The sequence below is a fragment of the Electrophorus electricus genome, unplaced genomic scaffold (genome assembly GCF_041902795.1).
Source record: "Electrophorus electricus isolate QZ-2024a unplaced genomic scaffold, ASM4190279v1 Scaffold246, whole genome shotgun sequence".
In the NCBI taxonomy this organism is placed as follows: Eukaryota; Metazoa; Chordata; class Actinopteri; order Gymnotiformes; family Gymnotidae; genus Electrophorus; species Electrophorus electricus.
In genome coordinates, this window is record NW_027658526.1 from 2,501 (window position 1) to 26,263 (window position 23,763).

The 23,763-nt window shown below is 46.8% G+C and overlaps 1 protein-coding gene across 1 annotated transcript in view; it reads right to left on the reverse strand.

Annotated features, from left to right (window-relative positions):
* Positions 1 to 23,763, reverse strand: part of LOC145655376 (zinc finger homeobox protein 4-like) — a gene marked incomplete at its 5' end in the record, with an annotated part of 37,764 nt that overhangs the window by 2,492 nt on the left and 11,509 nt on the right. The window contains 6 exons of the mRNA XM_081709006.1: positions 1 to 481; positions 904 to 6,120; positions 6,265 to 6,379; positions 6,799 to 6,999; positions 7,545 to 7,678; positions 12,490 to 12,606. The exon at positions 1 to 481 is cut by the window's left edge and continues 2,492 nt beyond it. Of these exons, the coding sequence (XP_081565132.1) occupies positions 1 to 481; positions 904 to 6,120; positions 6,265 to 6,379; positions 6,799 to 6,999; positions 7,545 to 7,678; positions 12,490 to 12,606 (6,265 nt within the window). The remainder of the gene's footprint in view (positions 482 to 903; positions 6,121 to 6,264; positions 6,380 to 6,798; positions 7,000 to 7,544; positions 7,679 to 12,489; positions 12,607 to 23,763) is intronic.

Genomic DNA, 23,763 nt, shown 5'->3' on the forward strand with positions numbered 1-23,763 from the left:
CCGCCAGGAAGCTGCGGCGCGAAGCATGACGCAAAGCCGGGGATGAAGTAAGGCAAGAACTGCCCCCCTAAGAAGGAGCTTGGGTCACCGGCGATAGCATTCTGTAGTGCTTGCAGTTGCGCTGGGTCCATCGGAGCCTCGCCTCCGACTTTGCCCATCGCTGAAAGCGCTGGCAAGGGCTTCTCTCGTTTCTTCACGCTGGGGATGTCTGGGCGGGGAGTATTGGCTTCTCTTTCCTTGACCTTCACGGGCTTCTCCAACTTCTTGTCTTTCTCAGATACTTTGCTGTGCTGCTCAGTCTGACTGGCTGCCAAAGGAGCGGGAGGAACAGGAGGAACAGAAGGTGCAGGAGGTGGTGGAGGAGGAGGTGGAGGAGGAGTCTGCAGAAGAGTCTTGGTTGGGGTACTGCTGAGTGACATAGCAGGAGAAGGGGTGGCTGGAGTAGGGAACCCAAGCATGCCAGCACCAGGCGATGCTAAAGCTGAAATAGTGGCATAGATAAATATTGAAATTTATGATCGCAAATTCACTCTGTAGCTCTGCATGAACAAGGATTGCATGATGCTGTCCTTTGGGTTTGATTGTAAATCAAAACTGAAAACTATAACAAAAGCACTAAAATAACAAGAAGATTACCTTCATGCAAAGCCTATGTTAAAAAGAAAGCACAAAAAGCAATAGAATTATACTTTAAAATATCTGAGCACACCCATAGTATCTGAACTCAAGAGTAATTTGTTACACATTGTGGTAATACAGACATGCTGTAAATGTTCTCATGACTAATTTCAATGCATCAGAGCAAATAACAGTCCTCAACAACAGAAAGAAGATGAGCAGTGATATGAAAAAAAAAACGTTAAAGGAACTAGTACACTTTTTGTCTTTGTCATAGTAACTCACCAGGTGTATTTGGTGGGAAACCTGGAAGGGATGATGGCCCATTGACACCAGGAAGAAGGACTGGTGGGAGGCCAGATATTCCTGGGTAGCCAGATGGCAGGCTAAGGCCATGAAGTGCATTATTGTCGACTGCAGGTTGTTGCTGGGCTGGCAAGCTGAGGACATCGGTTGCCTTCTTTAAACGGTCAAGCTCTTGTTGAGCCATAAGCTGGCGGACAGTGGTAGGTGCAAGATAGTCCTTTTCTCTGTCTACCTGGGTCCCCAGGGTCTCTTGCACCTTTGCAATGTGCTGCTTAGAAAAGATGTGATCACGAATAGAAAGTCTAGCTGTATACTTCACACCACATAAAGTACACTCAGGCCTAGGTCCGTCAGGAGAACCTTGGCTTATCATAAATGGCTTTCCAATGTTTATTTTGAACTTCTTTTCTTTTGCACGAGCATTCTGAAACCAAACCTGCACAACACGTTTTGGGAGTCCTATTTCATTACCGAGCATTTCACACTCCTGCATTGTGGGAGTACGATAGTCACTGAAGCAAGCCTTAAGGACTTTAAGCTGTAGGTTGCTCATTTGGGTCCTGAAACGCTTGTGTCCTGGTCGTTCTCCGCCACCTTTTGTTGACTTGAATGAATTTGCGCCTCCAAATGGACTAGGTGAGCTAGGATCAGCCAAGCTTGAGGTCTCACTTTTATCAGCATTTTCATCAAGGTCATCATCCTTATAGTAATGCTCACTATCTCTGCCAGAGAAACTAAGTACAGGGCTCACCATGTTGAAAGGGAATCTATCTTCATTTGCCTCAGAGATTTGTGCTGGGTTCATTTTGTTCTCACCCAGTCTCTCTCCCCCATTGGCCGTAAGATTTTCAACCTCATTATTAGTCTCATCTGCAGTTGTTGCATCACTGATAGCTGTATTAATTGATGAGGTCTCATCAAAATCAATTTTGTTGTTGTCACAAGAGACCTCAGCAGAACTCATATTAAGCCCTTCAATCTCATCACTGTTTTCTGCTTTTAAGGATGAAGGGCTCAAAAAGTTTTTTATCTGTGCCTCAGATGATTTGATTGGAGTAGAAGATGCAGCTGGAAGTTCACACTCATTTGTTTCAATCTTTGGTGGCAATGGTGGATATTCAACAAAACTGTACTTATGTGGGCTATCACCTCCCTCATCCTGTAGTATCATGGGGCTTGGAGGCAAGCTAAAACCTGCCTGTTTAGCCTCATGCCAGTGCCGAGAGCGTATGTGGCTATCAAGGGCCGACTTAGCCTTGAAAAGCGCCCTACAGAATGGGCACTTTTTATGAGACTGAGAAGGCCCAACAGCTCTAAACTGACCTTTTCTCTCTCTGGCACGTGTATTCTGAAACCAGACTTGAACTACTCTTTTCTTCAGTCCCACTTCATGAGCAATATGATCTAGCATCTTTCGCGTTGGGTTAGAATCTAACAAGTATTTGTCATAAAGAATCTCCAGTTGCTCTGGTGTGATAGTGGTTCTCAGGCGTTTGTCCCTGTGTTGGTCTTCACCACCATTTCCACCATCTTTGTCTTGGGGGACATCTTCTTTGTCATCTAGTTTACGTTTTAAGGAACCAGATCCAGCAGCAGAGGCTAATCCAGAGCTGCTCTGCGATGGCATCTGGGAAAGTGCTCCAGACAGCAGCTGGCCTGTCATTAGAGGGTTACTGGGGTCAAAGATCATGTAGGGCATATCCAAAGGCCTTTCTAAGAATTGAGAATGCAGGAACTGGTTTTGAGCTGCAAGGAAGTGCATATGCTGGTGTTCTTGCCAAAGTTCTACAGTTGGGAAAGCAATCTTGCATTGGTCACACTGATACTGTAGCATTTGAGGAGGGAGGCTGTTGGTAAGTGAAGAAAGTGCAATGGAAAGAGGGCTGGATGGGATGGATGCAGACTGAGGTTGAGAATGGGGTCTTGTCATTTGTGGCTGAGGGATTTTTTGTGGAGGAGGTTGAGGAGTGGAAGCTTTAGAAGGTCTTGAATCAGCCATTACTTTTGTTGCTTGCGAAGGTACAGTCTCAGTGGGCTTTGATTTCTCGGGTGGGAGATCAGGTTTGGGTGAGGTCTTCCCCATATCAGGTCGAGGTGATGGCATTAGTGGGGAGCTGGAGCCAGAGCTGGTGGCTGTGGTAGGGTGTTGCCTAGTGAACTCGATGGGTTTTGTGGAGATCAGTTCACAGCTTTCGGCATTTTCCTCAAAGTGGGTTTCATCTCCACCGTCATCGTCTTCATCCTTGTAACACAGCTTCTTTTGATGTGTGATCAGGTCAAAAATTCGAGGGAAAATGACACTGCATTTCTTACATTGGTACTGCATGTTGCTGGTTCTGATGTAACGTTCATTTGTTAGCTCTTTCTTTTCACTGTCCTTGGTATCAGCTTGGTTTTCATAACTCTTTCGTGCCTTCTGACGAGCATTTTGGAACCACACCACAATCACACGTGTTGGGAGGCTCAGAACAGTGGATAGCTGTTCAATCTCATCATCTTTGGGGTATGCATTGGTATCAAAGAAGTCCTGGAGAACTCTTAGTTGGTAGTCTGTAAATCGAGTCCTTGATGATCTCTTGTTCATGGCAGTATCAGTCTTATAGTATTCTAATGCATTCACCTGCGATTCGACTCTAATATCCTCCAATGTGGTCATCGGTGGAATGCTGAAGTTGTAAGGGGAGTCTTTGCTTCGCTGCCTCTCTTTGAAGAGGGTGTTGCGAAACCAGTGCTTGATAACTTTTTGTGGCAGGCCAGACTTTTCTGCCATTTCTTGTATCTGCTCCTCATTGGGAGAATTGTTAATGTCAAAGTAACCACGGAGGATTTTCAGCTGATCATCATTGATTCTAGTGCGAGGGCGCTTGAACTGAGAATGCCTCAAGAAGTTTGGATCCAGTCCCAGTTGCTGTTGACATAACTGTGTGAGGTCAGAAGATAAAGAGTCCATTGTTGGAAGTTGCAATGCGAGCTGTGGGGGTAGTCCAGGGTGTTGCACGGACTGCATCATCAATGGAGGGAAAATTGGCAGATCTAGGGAGACAGGAAGCTGCACTTGTGGTGGTGCACTGGGTGGTGGTGGAGGGGGTGGTGGAGGTGGTGGTGGTGGAGGGGCCTGCAGGGGGGCTGGAGATGGTGTCTGTGCCTTTCCTACAGTAGTGGTTGTAGGAAGAGTGGTTGCCGGAGCTGGAGGTGGCGGAGGTGGAAGTTGTGGTGGAGGAGGGGTCTCCGGAGAGGGTGGGTTTATAGGATAAAGTTTGTCATATGCTTCTCTATACTGCTGTGCAAACTTCTCAAGCTCCACATATGGAAAGAAATGCCCATGCACATGCTCCTGGTGGCTCTTGAGAATTAACATATTGGAGAACAATTTTCCACACATACCACATTCTAATTTGTCACTTATCTCTTCCTCTCTGTTCTTCTTTTGGCATTTTTGTCTGTTCTCATTGTACTGAATTACCAGCTCAAATCCAAAGTTTTCTAGCAGGGCTTTCGCAGCATTACCTCTGGCCCCAGAGATAATGCGTGGTGGAGGAATCAAAGGTTCAGAGAACTTGGGCTTCTTGGTATCTTTATTGTCTTTAGTGTTATCAGTGTCAGTAACAGTTTCCTGCTTTGATTTGCTCTCTTGCTTCTCCAGGTGCTCTTCAACTTCCCTAGACATCTGAATGTCAGACACAGCGACATGGTTGGGCTCTGGCTTAGGCTTGCTGCTCTGCTGCTGGGACTTTTGCTGCTGCTGCTGTAACTGGGACTGTGAGGCCTGCTGCTGGGCTTGCTGCTGAGAAAGCTGGAGCTGCTGCTGACCAAGTTGGTGCTGCTGCTGCATTTGCTGCTTCAGATCCTCAAGGAATGAACCTGCCATTCCAGGCATCCCAAACGCAGCTGAGTGCAGTGCCAGCTCAGGGCTTATGTTGAACTCGGTGCCAGGAATGTAGAAAGGGAAGAGGAACTGTGGCTGCTGGAACTGCAACAAAGCCTCTGGTGTCATTGGGAAGTGGGGGAAGAAAGCTGGGTTCAGGAACTGGGGCTGAAAAAAGGCAGCCTGCTGTTGGAGCTCGTGCTGCAGTTGCATCTGGAGCTGTGCTGGTGATGGAGTGGGTTGATGGGCTGGCTGAACGGTAACGTGATCAGTAGTTTGCTTCATGTTAACGTCTTTGGTATCTACAGTGTTTTCTTTGTTGGACGATACTGGTAAGCTCACAGAATCCATGTTTGCCTGACTCACTGGGACAGGGCTGCTGGATGATACAGATCCACTTCCTCCAATACTGCTGCTAGTGTCCTGTTTGGCAGTTCTGGCTTTAGTCTGATGAAGGACAGACCTCATGTGAATCTCCAGGGTTGAGCTTTGGCTATAAGCAACATTACATATATTGCATTTGTATGGTTTGTTGTCAACATTGTTGCTGGTCTCCTGGGGAACTGGGCTTGAGGCTTCTTGGAGAACCTTCTTTAGCTTATGCAAATGTGAGACAGAGTTGTAATGAACAAGAAGAATGTTCTTTTGAGTAAATGACTCCTTACACACGGTGCATTTGTATGGACGTGAAGGGTCTAAAAACTTCTCCATTGTGAAATTCGGACCTTTTCTAAAAGGCAAGGTGCGCTTCGGTTCAGAACCAAAGTCATCCAGCAAGGAGCTGCTGTCACTTCCAGTAGGACTTGCCTTGCCTTCTTGGTCCAGCTCCTCATCTTTATCCATTTCCTGTTCGAAGGCTTGGGCCTCTTCCAGCGCTCTGGCTTCGCTTTCGGTTATGTCCCCGTTGAGCGGCAGGCTTCCACACAGCTGCTGCACTTCAGCCTCACTGAGCTCCGGGTGGCCAGTCTCCAGGTGCTTTCTGAGGGCCAGGAATGTCCTGAAGCTGCGCTGGCACAGGCTGCACATGGTGGCGGCCCGAATAGCATGGTACTGGGAATGTATCTGGAGCTTCTGCAAAGTCTTAAAAGCCAGGCTGCAGTGGTTGCAGCGATATTTATAGACATGGCGATCAGAGACTGAGAGCTGCTGGCGCTTCTGCAGTTCGCTCAGGTGATCCTGCAGGGAGTCAGGGCTCTTTCGGTCCTGACCACTGGCTTTCTTCCAGTCAGGAGCCTCGGCAGCCTCTTTTGGTGGCTTGAGTTCCTCACTGGAAAGTTCAAGCTCACTTTTATCCAAGCTTGTGCTATTTTTCAAATCCTTTGAGCTGTTTCCTGTTGCAGCAAAAAGTGAGAACATATGGTATATATCAGAAATTTTCTTGAGGTTTTTATTTACAGACAGATTATTGCAATATTTGTTTTTGTAATGGAGCTCCTTTAATGCTTAAAAAGCTGTGCGATGTATGAAGCACTTACCCATGGGCTTCCCAGATCCCTCAGGGACTACTGAGTCCATTAAGGATGGGATTTTATCTTGTACTGGTGTGGGTATAAGTGAATTACTTGGCATTGTAACATCTGAACCTGCCACCTGGAACAAATATAAGACATAATCAGAATTACTGAAACTGCCTGAAACTGCCAATCAATGGAGTAAGCATAAACCAAGGATCAGCTAGGAATTAGAAAATATCCAACGCTATGTGTAAATATAAACCAGACCATGCGTAGAAAAACAAAAAGTCCTGACATTTTATGTTTGAACAAATTGAATTCTAAGTGCGCATGGCTATAAAAAGCAATTGTAAGAGGTCATTCTGTTGGAGGATATTTCTCTGGAGAATAGGGTAAGTGCATGGGAAATGTTCCATGCTGCTCTCCCTGTCAATCCTGCTCAGAACATGTTAGTACTTCAAGGACAGCTTGACTGTCCCAGGCAAATCAGCAATGCAGATTTCAAGGGCCAAAGAGGAAAAAAAGAAAAGAAAACAAAATGAATGATTTACATACGGTCATAAGCAGCTTCTCCACACAGTCTGGAGCCACACTGTGGAGGTGAGTGAGATGCAGTTGCAGGTGAATCTTGTTGCTGAGAACATCCTGACACAGAGGGCAGGAAATGACAGGCTGCATGGAATGCTGGGACATGATGTGCAGCTGCAAACGATTTGCATCCTTGCTGCTGTAATTACAGTACGGGCACTGCTGCACCTGAAACGACAGCGTTTATCACAGCATGCTCATAATTCACTGTGCTGAAAATGTGCACACATGCCCAACTGGTGCAGTTAAGCTAAAGGATCATGCCTTGTGGAAATCAGCTGAGTTTATGGATAAACAAAAAAGGGCCCCACAAATGTAAATCAACTACTTTTCATGTAATTCACTTATGTCTTCAACGCAAGCAATTTTATTAGCAAAACATGATTGGCTGGAATTTCTAATCAGTAGATTACAAATGACAAAGATGTGTACTCTTTCAGACTATGCCTGGCTCTCATTACAAGGAGTACTTTTAAATTGCTGCTTTCCACCACCTGTATTAATGTAATCCATTTCAGAAATGACTCAAGTCCTGCACTACTCTGATCTCTGAGAGGCAGGCTAATACGTCATAATTTAATTTAGAAACACATATAATTTAAAGAGATGCAAAGGACAGAGGCGTCTCCACATGCTTCACATGAATGCAAAGATGACAACATTGGATCTCTTTGCTAACCACTGACCATTGGGCACTGAGCGGAGTAGCTTACCTGCTCATTCGTAAGTGGCTTCTCCACAGCTGACTTGGGCCTCTTGGGCGGAGTGTCGCTGTCTTTCTCCTGCAGAAGTGAGCGCTTGCCCACTGCTGCATTCTCCAGGGTTTCCTTAGCCAGTGTATTAACTCCTGAAAATAAACAGAGACAGGACGTCTTCAGATGATACAGAAAGCCCCTCCTTCCAGAAGTACAATGACCCCACCATCAACCCTGGGCCACAGCTGTGATCTTAGCACGGGGTAGTCATTTGATTAAAAAATGCTTCAGATTATTTAAAAAGCTTGGAAAAATGTCTTAGAGAAAACCACAAAATCTGTTCTATTAACAAAAGAACAAGGAATTTAGACCGAATTAACAGAATCATGCTATTACAATATATTGCATACACTAATTTCAGCATAAAACATAAAATATAAACATAAAAATGAGCCAAACAATACCAATTATTAAGATATTTAAATGATAACAGAAAAAGAAAAAGGAGACTCTCAAATGCATTATTACTGTGCTGTATGTCATGGTACCATAATACAGGCTATTTGGTTGTATAGATTACCAAATCACCTTCCCTAGCATTACTCTAAATGTCCATGTTCCACACAGTGCATTGAAGACGGCAAAAATGTTATTACGGTTTCAGCAGAGCTCAATTGGAGAAAACCAGCCCCCAGTTGTATTTAGAGAATGCTGCACAGGGTGATAAATCTTTCATTACCCTCATCCCCTGATATAGAGAGTGTCCCAACCTGCTCAGTCTGTGCAATTTCTCCCCTCCCTGAGTATGCAAAACACACAGAAGCCCCAACCACCACGCCTTGCTCTAATCTGCTCACTCTAGGCTAAATCATATCTTGCTCTTGTGAATCAAAGCTTAGTAAAGGATGCACCATAAATATCATAAATGGGTGCTCTCTCTCTCTCTCTCTCTCTCTCTCTCTCTCTCTCCCCCTTATATATATATATATATATATATATATATATATATATATATATATATATATATATATATATGTGTGTGTGTGTGTGTGTGTGTGTGTGTGTGTTTGTATATATATATATATATATATATATATATATATATATATATATATATATATATATATATATAAAAAGCAAGTGAACTGATCTAAAAAAAAAAGGATTTTACATTAATTTGCATTTTATTTGTTTTCATTGCATATGAATTTCTGTTGCATGTTCATGCAATTTAATTCTTTGCACCATGACATATTCTACCTTATTTCATTGTAATCCCACATATCAGGAGGCTGACATATTAGCCTGTCAAGGAAAGTGACACAGGAGGGAAACAGCCCCACAAGGGCACAATGCGAATTTCCAAGAGCATCAGAGCATTTTCTGCAGCTTCAAATTGCTAGGTAATCTTTTTTCTCCGGGCTTTGATATCCCTGCAGCGTTGGGGAGGCATGTCACATACATTTCATGACAAACAGAAAACCTCATTTGCCAGGCGGCCCAATCTCATTGCCGCAATACATCTTCTGACCCTTTTTTTCCTTCCTTCTCTCTCACTGTTTATTATGAGTATTTCTAATTTTAACTTTCAATTTTCACCATCTTCCAGTCAATTTGCAACTAAATTATTTCCAGGGTGAGGAGCCGATTGCTGGACAACTGGGTGCAAATACCTTCCACAATGCGATGAGTCCTTTTCATTGATTGCCATCATGCTGAATGTAAATGTGTAGTCTTGGGGCTAATCTGCTTTTGTGGGACATGAGGATCCATCTTTATGATTTATTTTCTTAATCAACTTGAGGCTTTCATAAGCACTTAAAAAGAACTACAGATGGACACATTCACATAAAAACAAAAAAGAAGAAGAAAGACTAATATCTCTGAACAAAGAGATATTTCAGCTCATACTGATCCACACACTTAGCCTTGCATCTAAAATACGATACAATTGTAAACCACAGGCTATTTGATCTTGACAATTATGACCTTCATCTTATCTGTTTTTCATAATGCCTTTGTATGTCCTGGGAGGCTAATGCTTTTCAGATATTATATATATATGTATACATATAAACCTCCCACTAAATGAAACTGCCCTTTGTTCTTTGGTTTCAGACCAAGCAGGGTAGCAATAGATAAAATAATTGTGACACAGTTCCCATCCCCCCAATGACAAATGCCTTTGAGAAGCAGAACCTTGGTTGATTAGATAAATCAAAAAGTGATTTATGACATTCGAGATGTATGCATTGTAAGAGCCAAGGGCTGCACTGACCACCCGTCTTTATTTAGTGTCAATGCCGTGTGTATAATCACACTACCTCTGCACTGCCTCTTTAAACACTTCTGACCGTTCAAAGGAGTACCGGCAGGTGACACTCCACCGCTCCCGTGATTCCCAGCATCCGCACTCTTCCCACCTGCCATTACGTGTCGCATCCTTGTTCCATTTTCTCCATTCCATATATTCCCAGCACTACGTCGCATTCACGCCAGCCACCCGTGTCTAGCCACAGCAGGTACATAAAAGGGCCGTAATGCAGAGTGCAAGGGAAACATCGCAATAACACAGCAATATAATACGTCTCTACATTTACTCTTCCAGCAAATGTCAATTATACAGGAGCTGCTTGATAAAGGCAGCATGAATTTACTATTCAATTTCCTGGGCTCTCGGACCAGCCAGTCTGGCTGAGGTTACAGGGCTATAAATAACCAGGAGCCCTGGGACTCTTGGAGTTACTTTAGTGATTTACGGGGACTCTGGGTTAAGGTCACGCATTAGTGTGACCTATGGTTCACTTGATAACATCTGAATGCCACGCACTGAACCTTCGTCTCCCACGCTGGATCCACGTTTTAACCCCACCCCCACCTAGGCCACCCCCTGTAACCCTCCTACTCCAGCCCCCCCCCCCCCCCCCCCCCCCCCGCAAAAAATTCTTCTGCTTCGCCATGCGTTTCGGATGTGACAGGAGCAGGCACGCACTGGGAATTGTGTGTACTTCATGTCATTACTGCACTGTACAATGACGAGCCCAACAAGAGAACTCATAGCTGAAGGGCTTCAATTAAATATGTTAATGACTTTAATATATTTTAATGTGATGATCTCAAAAGGCAGTAACTTAGTAATGTTCATGTTTAATCTCGAAAACACGCAAACAATGTTACTAAGGGAAATGCTGATTTAAAATATGCAACATTTGGAGTGCCTTGCATGCTTTTCATTAACTGGCTTTATGTGAATTGCACACGAATGTAATATATAAAAAAATATGAATTTAGAACAATGACTACTTTCCTTGCAAATTTTGGGCAGGTATGCAGGAAATGCTCTTAGCAGTAATGACAGCTAATTTTCAACTCTCAGTGTCTAATGTCTTATATCTATACCCCAAAGCCATTGCACTGACATGCTACATCTCAACAAAGCACAAAGTAATCAGGAGTTGATCCAGATTAAGACATTTGCATGGAAAATGCAATTTGGATTATAATTAATCCATGGTGACACTAGATTAAAATGACAAAGTAAATTAAGATGAGGGGAAAAGGCTTGTTTTGAAGGCTCTTGCATATGAAGATATTAGAATGTATATTCTAACAGTTGAACACTGTTGAATATCTCCCTGCATAATCAGTATGCAAGATCCTAGTTCTGGCTATTGTTGTATACATCAGAAAAAATGTATTTTAGATTATAAAAATTTAGCATATGGCCCACACCAGACAAACCCTAAAACCCCGTTCTTTATCCACCGTGACTCTTCTACCGCCAAGTCATGGATTAACCTCTTAAAAAATCAAAAAAGCAGCCATTTGGGGTCTAATCCTGACACAAGTATTGCAGCCTTAAAAGTATTGCTGAGCAAAAACATGCTCCAAAATAAAAAAGAAAGAAAACCAACCAAAAAACAAACAAACCAGGTTTGGTCTGACAGAAAGGTACGTCCCTGCTGCTGTGTTAAATGATGCTGCATATAATACGAAGTGCAAATTCCAGCCGCAGCCTTAGACAGGCCTGTCATGGATATATGGGTAAAAGATAGATGACTAGCTAAACTAATAGGCTTCACCCTGTTTCAGCATTTCTTCTGCACCATTGAACCCAACATTATGTAGGTAGGTATGGCGTGCATGGAAAGACATCCAATGTAATATTCATTTTGACCACAGATTTCCATCTCATACATAAAAAGCATGTATGAATTCTTATTTGGCAGGGCAAATGCAACTAAGCCTGAGGTAGCTGTGCCAGATGCTAGCTCCGGGGTCTGTTCCCTGATCTCCACGCAGCGCTGTTTTGTAAGGATTGTTGCCCTGGTTAATGTGCTACCAGTCACACATATATGCAGATCTGCAGTTAAACCCGAGTGTGGAGAATGTGCTGTGATGGTGGAGCTCTGCCTGAACAGTCGGCAAAACACGGGGGGAGAGAAGAAGGGGAGAAAGAAAGAAAAAGAAAAAGGAGAGAAAGCAAAAAATAATTTAAAGGGGTACAAAGGGAACAGTGCAATATTTAAAGAAATATACGCAATATATACATGGATGCTAAATAAGCCAACACTTATGCAACACTGATATGTCATCAGAGGCATCACAAGTACAGCAAAAATTCATGAAAGGCGCTTAAAAATTACAAGCACGCAAACTGATTTGATTAAAAAATAATCTCGCTGGTCATTCTGTAATATTCTTTCATTTAGCTGCATCTCTGCTGTCAGATGGTTATGATTAAAATGGGTCAATGTAAGGCTACTGATAGCATTCGCATGCAACGCACACGGGCAGCCGGGGGTGGTAAGCCCCGTGGCGGAGATGAGACAGAACCTACGTGGGGAGTGCATGGGGACGAGGCGGTAGCCCGGACGTCGCACTCGGGCGCATGAAAGGGGCGGGGTTAGTGAGTGAGGTAGGAGGAGTGCCGGAGGAAAAAGACCAAAACTGAAGGTCTTACTGTGGTCCTTCTCCATCCTCTTGCCCTCCTGGCTGTCCCTGGTGCCCGAGTCTCTGTCGTCGCTGGCGACCAGCGAGGATGCCCGCGGGAGTCCCCCGGCGTCCTCCCCTGCATCGTCTACAAGAGGAGCACAGGAAGGTCCAAGCCGTTACCCACTGCATTTCTGGAGGCTGAGCGTCCATGTCCAGATGAAACCTGCTCTATAGTGCATAAGTAAATTTGGTGATGGTGTTGGTGGTGGTACCCCATAATATGGATTCTCTAGCAAAGGCTACATCTCACACCTGCCCAGACTGCTTGCAGATTACACAAAACTCTTTCTGGTGCTTGCCCCCTCCCCGACGTCCATGTTTAATAATTCCGTGGATCTCCACCATGCTGCCGCTGGATTAATCTGTTTGTGCTGTTAGCTGCTAGGTCGAGGCTGCACGCCTCTAATCCTTGAAAGACCCACTGCTCCCTTTCATCCAGAGATCATTTGTCTCTCACAGCGCCGATGTCACATTTTAATGAATTTTTAGCAGGCCGAGTAATGCCAGATAACCAGGCCCACGTCTCCCCTCTCCACCCCACGCCGCTGCCGTCATGCAGCATGTCAGGGCGGAGGAGGGCGGAGGAGGGTGGAGCAGGGCTGAGGGGCCTGGGGGGTGCACTACGAGAAAAGAAAACTGCAAGTATTTTCGGAAGACCCTGCAAGAAATTAAATAAATCCGGGCGACAGCGGCATAAAGCAGCGCCCGCAAAATGCTGCGCTCATCCATTTTATAAAACCTTAATAACCATATAAATTGACCGCGAGGTGGCATAAAGGTCAGAGGCCCATTTGCATACAATCACTCAAGTCATTGTTTGGTAAGCAGAGGGCCTCCGCTTGGCGGATACATGATATAATTAACCCTTTCAAAACCACCACACAAGCGCTGGCACCGACATTTTAAGTGCAACACATTAAGTGGAAATTACATACAGCATGAAATTTTCATGGCAGATGCTGGGAGTGATTGAAAGGAGAAATTGTGCTGCACTCCAGTCCTGATGTTTTATTAATAATATTCTGACAACAGGATGAAATATCTCCTGTCACTGGTGGCAGCTGGCGGCAAAAATTGCTATTTTGGTGCTCGCGCAGAGCTGGTGTATTCTAATTCATCCCCCAACAAAGGCAGTGTCTCAGCATATGCACTCACACGCACGTGTTTGTCTATGTGTGTATGTGTGTGTCCATACAAAGTATGTGTATGCGTTTATGAATGCATTGTGTATATGTGTGTAGTGTAGTTGGTGGCTTCTTAAGTCGTACATACTACACATGCTGTCTCAAAAAATTTGCAGAAGTTACAAACCACACCAGTGTTAGTGCAATGCTACTTCCTTTCCCTTTGTGAAATGATAGATAAGCATGAAAAAATGCAAGATCATAAGTGTGCTTCTTTTCAGTGTGTGTGTGTGTGTGTGTGTGTGTGTGTGAGAGAGAGAGTGTGAGAGTGTGTGTGTGAGATGTGTGAGAGAGAGAGAGTGAGAGAGAGAGAGAGGGTGAATGAATTGTCTGAATCCTAAATCCGAGCGAGGATGAGGCTCTAGGGTGGGTGGGACCTAGGAGAGCATATGCCTGTGCCGGGGGTAAGCCCGTGTTAGTGCAGAGGGCTAATCAGGGAATCTGCAGGAGAACTAGAGCGTGGCTCTTAGCCGCACCGGGGCAGGCGAGCCTGAGCCTGGGTCCTGGCAGAGGGCGGGGAGGGGTGGGGAGGGGCTAGCTGGAGCCTTCCACCCTCTGATCACAACCAGATTTCAAGCCAAATAATAAAGAGGACACACAGTCCCACTCTCTCTCTATTTGTGTCAAACACGCAAGCACTCACTCACAAAAGCACAAGGTCGTACAATCAAGGGCATAGGGCAGGTCTGTGGCACCTCCCCTTTGCCCCACCCCTCTGTGCCTCCTTTCTCCTCCTCCTTTCTTTATGTGTCTGTCTGTCCTGTCTTTCTCCTTCTTCTCCTTGCTGAGCTGAGAGTATGAAGCTCTGTTCTGCTGGCTGGATTTACTGACCCATTCCCCCTGGCTGGGAAATGAAGTGTCAAAGTGCTAGCGAGCGTCTCTACCTCGAGGGGGGCATCAAATTTTTAAGGCTATCGTGGAATGCATTAATAAAACATGGCGTGTCAAGTAAAAGAAAAGGGCAAATTATGAAGGTAGTAAAGGGGGAGAGAGGAGGGGCAAAAAGACAAGCTGCTATCATCTGGGTCTCATCAGACAGCTTTTTTTCCAGCCCTCTTTCTCCTTTAGGTGGGGTGTTCTGCAGATTCTCTGGTATCTGTTTCACGAGCAAGAGAAATTCCCAGACACGCTTTCCTATACATCATGGCGGTGTCTGCCCCGTGCCTGACCCTGGCAACAGTTTGAGTAATCTGCATGTGCTACAGAGACTGCATGTCAGCAGTGTGTGTGTGTGTGTGTGTGTGTGTGTGTGTGTGTGTGTTGCGGTGGGGGGGTGGGGGTCCGCAGCAGAGACTTTACCCATCAAACTTAATGGCTAACAGCAGAGCCATGGACAATTTTACTGCCCCTTCCACCAGCACCATGAATGCATTCCCCACCCAGCACCGACAAGCCTGTAACTCAGCCCCCCACCCCCAGGCTCCCGCTGCAGCGAGGGGCAATCAGCATCCTCACCACTCATATTCTAACGACTCTGTTTCCCGCGTCATTACCGTATCCGACGGCAGCGGTAGGAGCCGAGTGTTTGGGGGAGGGGGGCGGGTCACATGCGCAGAGACTTCATGGATGTGCTCATGTCATTAAAGTGCGAGGCTCATCCCCGCGGTGGGCACGGAACAGGAAGCAGAAAGGCCTGGACTCTGGCGCTCACCCCGTGGGGGTCGTCACGCCGACGCTCGGTCATTACCTGCCTGGAAAAGCAGACTTGCACTGCACGCAGCTGAAAACCATGGGCCTCATTAAGGTCCTGTAGGTCCTCCACCTGCACACACTATATGCATCAAACTTCTGTGCCTTTCTCTTTTCTGGCCATTGTTTCAGTAGATAATAACAATAACAACAATAGCAACAACAACAACAACAACAACAATATGAAGATTATTATTATTATTATTATTATTATTATTATTATTATTAGGAGTGCCTTTGTAAAGCTGCTGTTTTCTGGTCTGCAGCATGCTTATGGCTTTTATTTTTTGACTGTCTCCTCTGGTTGAGGTGTGTGGAACACTAATGTGGCAGCACACCCCTTCCTCTGAGCAGGCGCTGGTCTCTGTGATGTCACATTCTTTACCCGCGTGGTTTTCATTTGGCCTCTGCGTTTTCAAGGGATCTTTGAAACCCTACACCCCACACCACTTTGTTAGGGGCCAGTTGTAATACTTTCGGGATAATAACCTTTACTGACTTGCCGATACGCCCCCACCCACCCACATGCCTTTAGCACGATCCGTCCCCAACCCTCTAGTGCTCTTTTTTTCTCCAAATTTCATCGGATTTAACAAGCATTTAGATCTTAACCAGATGCCGTTAATGTACCATGTCTAAAATCCTAAACATCAACGCAGTGACTGGGCATGCTCTCCATGGAGCTACTGCTGAGAAGCCCGGGAGCACGCGAGCACGCACGCACGCACGCACGCACGCACGCACACACACACACACACACACACACACAAAAACACACACACAAATACACACACAAACATACAAAAACACACACTACACAAACACACACACACACGCTCGCGCACATACACACATTCTCCCTCTCTCACACACCCACATACATGCACACACAGACTCGACTGAGACAGACACACAGGATCACGTGAACAAGACAGCAGCAATCAAAACATCATTAGCAGGAACAGCGTCTACTAAGGAGACGTCCAGGCAGCAGTGCATGAACCCATGTCACACTGCTCTACAAAGTCCGGATTATTGTTCCAAGGGCCTCTCTTGACATTCTCCCATCCTAATTCCAAAAATACCTTTCTTTCTGGCGAAAAACCATTTGACATGATGTGCGCAAAGTCAGCCTCACGACAAACAGCCCACTTGTAAAAACATTACTCATGGCACTTCACGGCCTCCTTAAAGCACGTAATGACCGTTCCCCAGCCGGGCTCTGTTGCGGCTCCGACACTCATCTGGCGCATTATGAGCGCCGGTACGATGCAGAGCAGGACCCTTAAGCAGAAATGAAAGTACTGCCCCGGCCTCTTACTGTAGAGCTCCAGCCGTCGTAGCCCTCTGTAGTCGGGCCTACACAAACACGGCACCCTGCTGGGTCAGGTCTGGGGTGAGTCGCTAAGTACAAAGCAGGAGTCTTCCCCGCACGCTGTGAAGGGGGCATGACGTCATGCGCTCCGGGACACATGCTGAAGCCATTTGGCCCCGACTGTTCTTTAGGACTGAACCACCGAAGGTTATAAGGACACTCTCTGGCAGCTGAGCAGAGGGCAGTTATGACAGCATGTTCGTAAGTGAAAATGAACCCAAGGGAGAAAATCTAGAACAACTCCTTTTTCTCCCCCTCCCACAGATCCCATCAAAGGAGTCGAGAAACACAAACTTTCGAGAAAAAAGCTCATATCAGCACTCACCCACGTCCCCTTTCTTGTTGTCGATGATTTTTGCGCGAGGAAGCGTCTCTCTGCCACCAGCCCTGACGCCAGAGTGCAAGACACGCCCGTAGTTATTATTTCTGCCCATCGTATGAATAAACATGATGAAGATTAAAGCGGAACCCTTCTGCTGAAAAGTTTGCCCCTCTGGTTTGCGGCGGCTTTTGTTTCTTGCACCCGCCGGCGCAAGAGAAGCTATTAACGCCTCCTAACAACAAACACCGCAAAAGCCGTGAAAGAGAAGAAGGCGCATCCTCAAAAGGGGGGCTACAGCGGCGAAGCGTCCCGCACCTGGATCTTACACAACAGCTGCACCGCGCCGAGCACCCGAGGCGTCCCGAGCCAATCAAATGGGGCATGAGCCCGGCAGCACGGCCTGGCTTTCTCCGCTATTTGAAATAATTTAAACAGATCCCTGCTCGTCCAGCCACCCCCAACTGCCCCCCCACCACCACATCACCACTCCCACGTCGTCTTTCATTTTTCCCTGTCCAATATTTATTCGAGACATGATTATAAACATCTGCCCGGGTAGCCGCTTCATCCGCACGGGAGCCAAGAGGCCTGGAAACTTCACACGCGGCCGCCAACGTGACCTCGGCTCCAACAGAGCACGCACTAACCCCCCCCCCCCCCTGCCACCCCCCTCCCTTTTTCCTTGTTTCTGTTTTTTCCCTTCCTCTCCTGCTCACTGCTTGGCTTCCTGTCTGTGACTTCTAAAAAGCACTGGAGGCCAGGGTTAATGGCCTTTCCAATCTCTGTGATAAGAATTCATTTTGTTCTATTACCAGCAGTTATCGGAGTAGGCCGCGGCATCACTACGGCGGGGGGTTCAATCAATGTGAGGACCTAATGAAGTAACCAGCTGTAGCTCCATGTCCTGGCTCAGCTCCATCAGACAAATAAGACCTATCTGTCACCCATCTGCTGGCCTGCCCTGAGACAGCCAGACACCAGCAGCCACGGGGCGTGCCAGGCCACTTTTGTGCCGCGGACAGACCCGCGGACAGGGCCGCCGTCAGGGCCGCAGACAGGGACGGACAAACGCAAAAGCCGTCCTGATCATTCCCATGAGTGGAATCTTATTTTTGGTCAAAAATGGCGGAGGTCACTGTGGCGGTTACAACAGCTGTCCCTGGCAGCACTCGGACGAAGGGTTCGGCAAGTTCGCACTCCTTGGCTTCAGGCGACAGGAGGGCAGTGGCTTTGACTCCAATTTACACAGGAGAAAAAAGACGGAAAAAAGAGGAGGGGAAGTGGGAAAAAACAACAACAACAAAGAGCGTGAAGTCATCAGGGCCGCACGGGCCCTGAATCATGCCGAATTCACGGCGTTTACGATAGGTGGGATAGAGTGAGGCCAGGAGGCCTTCCACTGGAACCTGCACGGAGGTGGCATCCGCGCACAAACAGGAACGGAACAGGCCCGCCATAAAAACATGCAAACAGTGTCTATTTCATTACCCCTTAAACAATGTCATATGGGCCGCACCAGCGTCTAATAGACCCTGACAAAGGAGGACCAGCAGACATACGCTTTAAATAAATAAGACTCGGGTGATGGGCAGAGGCCATGAACATTGTTCCCTGTTCTCACTCCCTCTCTCTCTCTCCCTCTCCTCCATCATTTGTCAGACACCAATAGGATACTGCTGAGGGCCTGAATCCAGCTGCTAAAGACGGCGAAGGGACAGGGACCAGTTGTGCTTACCAAGCCCTCGGCCTCGGTGGTCCGTCAGCTCAGAGGCTGAGGACCTGTCAAGAACTGTTGACACTGTGACTGTAATACTAATGTATCAAATCACATTGGTTGCATACTTCTACATTACAACATTCTAACATTATAACATCGAGTCTTGGCTCAGCTAATGCAGCGTTAAGTACAGGCTAAATGTAAATGCCTGTAAATGCCTTACTAAAGAACCCAGTAGGTATGATTAGCTCAAACTGTCAATTTCTTTAGTTTACAACATATTAATCAATTATTAATTAATTATTGCGCCTATAAGAACAAAGTTGTCACAAAGCAAAAATGAAATGCAAGGGTGGGGACATAATTTAAGCAAGAGGGATTTGTGACATATAACCAGTTTAAGCGAAGTTCGAGGATCAATTTTTAAATGACCCCCTTTATTGATTTAAAATTAACTTTCAATTAAGACATCTGGTAGATTTTTAACTGCGACACTTATCCATTGAGGATAAAATAAAGGAACATTTATTGATACCCTCGATCAGCAGTGGCCATTCCACCATCGATTTGGTCATTTGCTTGGCATTGGTATGCAGCAGGGTCTAACTCCTCTGTGCAGTCACCACAGTAACGGGTACAAGCACCGCGATAACGGGCAGAAGTACCACGGTAGTGGGCACAGATACTGCAGTAACAGCTACAGGCATCATGGAGCCACCCAGGGAGCCTCTCTGTGCTGTTAAATAAATATATAAGTCCAGGAGCCATCTCGCCGGACACAGACAGGGAGATTAACCTTTATCCGGAGCTAAGACAAAAGCGTGTTATCTGCAGGAGCGTCCGGCTCAGTAATTACTTGGTGCCCCGTGTTTGCAGCCGATCGACTGAAACTCTTGTGCTTTGCGTGTACGCTGCAGCTGCGGGTGGGGGGCGGGTTGTGTGAAAGCCCCCAGAAGACCTCATCAGGTAACACACACCTTTTGTTTTGGGAGGGGGGGGATCATTGATGGATGAAATCTTTATCTGCAATATTGATCAGCTGGGACTCTAAACTGTCTATCTTTGCTACTGGAAGCCCTAACAAGATTGCGAACTGGAGTATATCAGTTAACGTTTAATCAATGGTGTCTTAAGACACGGTCGCTCTAAAAAGGCAGTGTGTTTCCCCCCTGCTCCCGACGATTAGGGCGGGATCGGATCATCAGCCGCCGGAGCCAGGAGGGCAGGAGCCCGGGGTCCCCTAAGGCATGTAAATCCATGCAGGCACCTGCAAGGAGTACAACACTGCAAGAAGAAAAAAAACATACAAACGGAGGAAAAGAGCAAATTAAAAGAAGGAACGCGCACGGACATGCTGCTAAGATGCAATTGTAATGGGACCCCCTAGACGACGTGGAGCTCCATGCAGCCCACCTCTTCACACGTGCCCAACTTCGCCTCCTGTGCCAAACCCACTGCTCTTCAGCACAGTGAAGTGCTTGGCAAGCAGAGCATTCCCAGCTGTCAGAATCCCCGTTTGGGGCCGTCCACCGCTGATTGGCTCATCCCCCCATCCCAATTAGGGCGCGGCGCCCATCAGCTCGGCCATGACGGAAGCCACTCGGCCTGCGGCCGTGATGCCCCTGGCCACTCCAATCATTGCCTATTCATTTGCCTGCCTGGGCTGCTCCTCCGAGGGGAGGTGTGAGTGGGATAATTATGTAAAACGTTAGCATGGCGAAGGCCTGCAATTTCCTCTCCTCTCCTCCTCCCCTCCGTGAAGTCTCCCCTTCTTGTTTTAATACCCGGCCACGTTTTTAATGTTGAAATATTCAACGCCCAGAAATCATGCTGTGAAAAGGGAAGTCTTTCCTTTTAACACAGTTAAAATCTTCAGTACTCTTTACATGCTACAGAGTGCTATAATGACTATTTAATATTGTACTACATCTTTTATTAACAGTCTACACTGAACAAAATACAGAACAGTATTTTTAAAGTTACAGTCAGGTATGAGGTATGTTTCCAAAGCAAATAAACATGACACATGACTAGACACATGACCTTCCGTGAAAACGGCTAACCACACTGGGGGTCTAATTTGCCAATAATGTTAGTGTTCATTTTTGCATTTGGAATGACGAAGGGAGCTGAGGGTGGAGGTATCCCCATCCAGGGCCCTTCCCTTCACCTACAAATAAAGACACTCAAGTGTGAATGTGACGTGGGGGACCCCCCCCCCCATCCCCCATCTCCTAATCGCACGACACAATCATTCGGCATATATTATGACAGTAGCAATTACACATAGGTGCGTGACACCATTATTGGCATTTGCCGGAGAGATGATTATGCTAATAATCAGAGATGTATGGCAGGTGGCACGCACGCTGGCAGCTGCCAGCCCGTCTGCGGTGCCGCCGACACACACCACACACACAGTCAAAAACACACACACACACGTCTGCGTGCAAACACACGTCATGCACACCCCCCCCCCCCACACACACACAACCCTCCCTCCCACCATCACGCCTAACAATATGAACAATGACTTCAACCCAGCCAGTCCCAAGATATGCAATTAGGCTTCACTTTGATTTAACACTTCCTTCTCACATCAAAGGCACCGTGAAGAGGAGTGAGAGGGGGAAGGTTACATTTGCTTGAATGTCAAAGGCAAAAAAAAAAAAAAAGAGGAGGAGGTGTAGCTGGAACTGTCCAAATGCTGGTGGAGCGGCGCAGAATTTGCTTTTTGGTGGGGTTTTTTGTTGTTGTTGTTGTTTATTTGTTTTTTTCCTGTTTCCACACTGACAGGTGCTTTGATAGTTTCATCAGCAAACAGGCGAGGATGGGGGCTGACGTGCTGCACGCCGCAGGTAAAGAGCGCCCGCCTTGCGTGCACACCGCGCGCGCCAACGTCCACTGCTTCCCACGATGTGCACCACGTCGCTTTGTCGCCGCGCCCAGTCGGGCCGACCCAGTTCCGGTGAGCCAGCGAAGACGAGGCAAGAGTGCCGACAGAGTTCCCACAGATTCACGAGAGATGGAGTGGCACGTATTGGAACTGTGGCAGGTCTCTGGAAGAGCCAGAGAAAGAGACGTGCTTGGCCAGGTAGGGTGTAGGGCCCAACCCGACGGCTGAAAGACACGGTACAGAAGAGGTTTGGTGGCTTTGCACACTGCTAATTCTTTTGGCTGGGCTACTGAAAGGGAATTCCCCCCCCAAACACACTCACACACACACACACACACTCACACACACACTCACACTCACACACACACACGCACACACACACACACACACACACACACACACACACACACACACACACATATAAACACACATACGCACACATACACACACACACATATACACACACACATACGTAAACACACACACGTAAACACACACACATGTAAACACACACACACGTAAACACACACACACACACCTCCCAGACTACACTGCAGTGGGGGAAAGCCCTCTCCTCACCTCCCGCATGGAGCCCGTCTCTACATGAAAGCCCTGGAGATCCCCGCCAACAAAAATCAATGTATGGATGTTCAGAGCAGTTTTCGAGGTTTTGTAAGACAAGTCTTCGGGGCACGGGCTGGTTTAGTGCTATTGAGCTGGGCTTCGATCAGCTGGCCCGGGTGAATAATGCGGCGGGGGCCTGCTCACTTGGCCGGCATGTGAGAAGGCGAGAGAGAGCGGCCGGCCGGCCGGCCGTTAACAAGCACCACCCGATCGGCACCACCCACCCCAGTAACCTTCTGTAATTGAACGTCAGCTCCAGCTATGGTAAGGCAGATCCACTGTCACTGATCCACTGTTAGGGGTGCTATGCCCTAACAGAACCCATTGTATCTGCCGCACATTCTCTGACCAATTAGAAAACAGCTGTGATTAAACATTAAAAGGGAGACCATTGTCTGTGGTTGTCACGGGAGCATGAATGGAGACATCACATGGCCGGCTCGATGAGTTAATGAATTAGATCAATCATAAGCATGCAAGCAATGTTTCATAACCTGAAGTACGAGAGGAAAATCCGGTGCAAACAAAATTACAGTGGTACAGAATCATTAAAATAATACAATATGACATACTTCATAAAGTGAACTCTTTGGTGAATATAGGGGAGATGTGGCATATATACTTTCGCTGTCTGTTTTTGAGACAATTAAAAAAAACAGCAGTTTCTATCAGTGTGTTTGAAATGTACTCTCACTCTCCCTCAGGTCATGATATGGTGTGCTATCCTTGTCTTCTCTCAAGCACCTCATGATGCTAAGTTAGCTCGAGAAAAACACGTGTGTGTGTGTGTGTGTGTGTGTGTGTGTGTGTGTGTGTGTGAGAGAGAGAAAGACACGGGGGCAGCTCTGACCACTCGACAGGTTTCAATTTCAGACGGCTGATTATCTAGCTCTCTTACCCCCCACGCCACGCCTGCCTCAGTCTTAAGATTCCTCTCCAGCAAGTCTACCCCCATGCACCCCTTTCCAAACACCCATTACACCCACTCATTCGCCCAGTGCACCCTGAAGAGTGCCATCTCCCCTGGCCTAAATAGCAGAAAATTGCCCTGCTTTTCCTCGGCCCATCTCCCCTGTTTCTTATTAACCTAGGAGAGAACAAAAGGCGAGGTCTCCGCTGCCGTGCGCGGCCCTCTGATGGACCAGGAGAGTGGCTTCCGTCTGCAGCCTGCGGGCCGAGCCGCTGCCGCCCTGCCACCTGCCGCCACTCTGACCCCCAGCGAGACGTGGTGGCTCGCGCAGGGCCGCATCGCTTTTCTTAACCTCCCGTCATCGTTAACACTGGATTTCATAACGGAGGAAGGAGGGGTTGGGACAACAGCTACACATGTCTGGATGAGATATTTGTGGGCTTAGGCCCCGGCTGATGACATAAAAGAGGCAGCCTGAGACTTTGTGTAAATTTTCAGTGATGGCAGAGAAAGAACAGGCCTCTC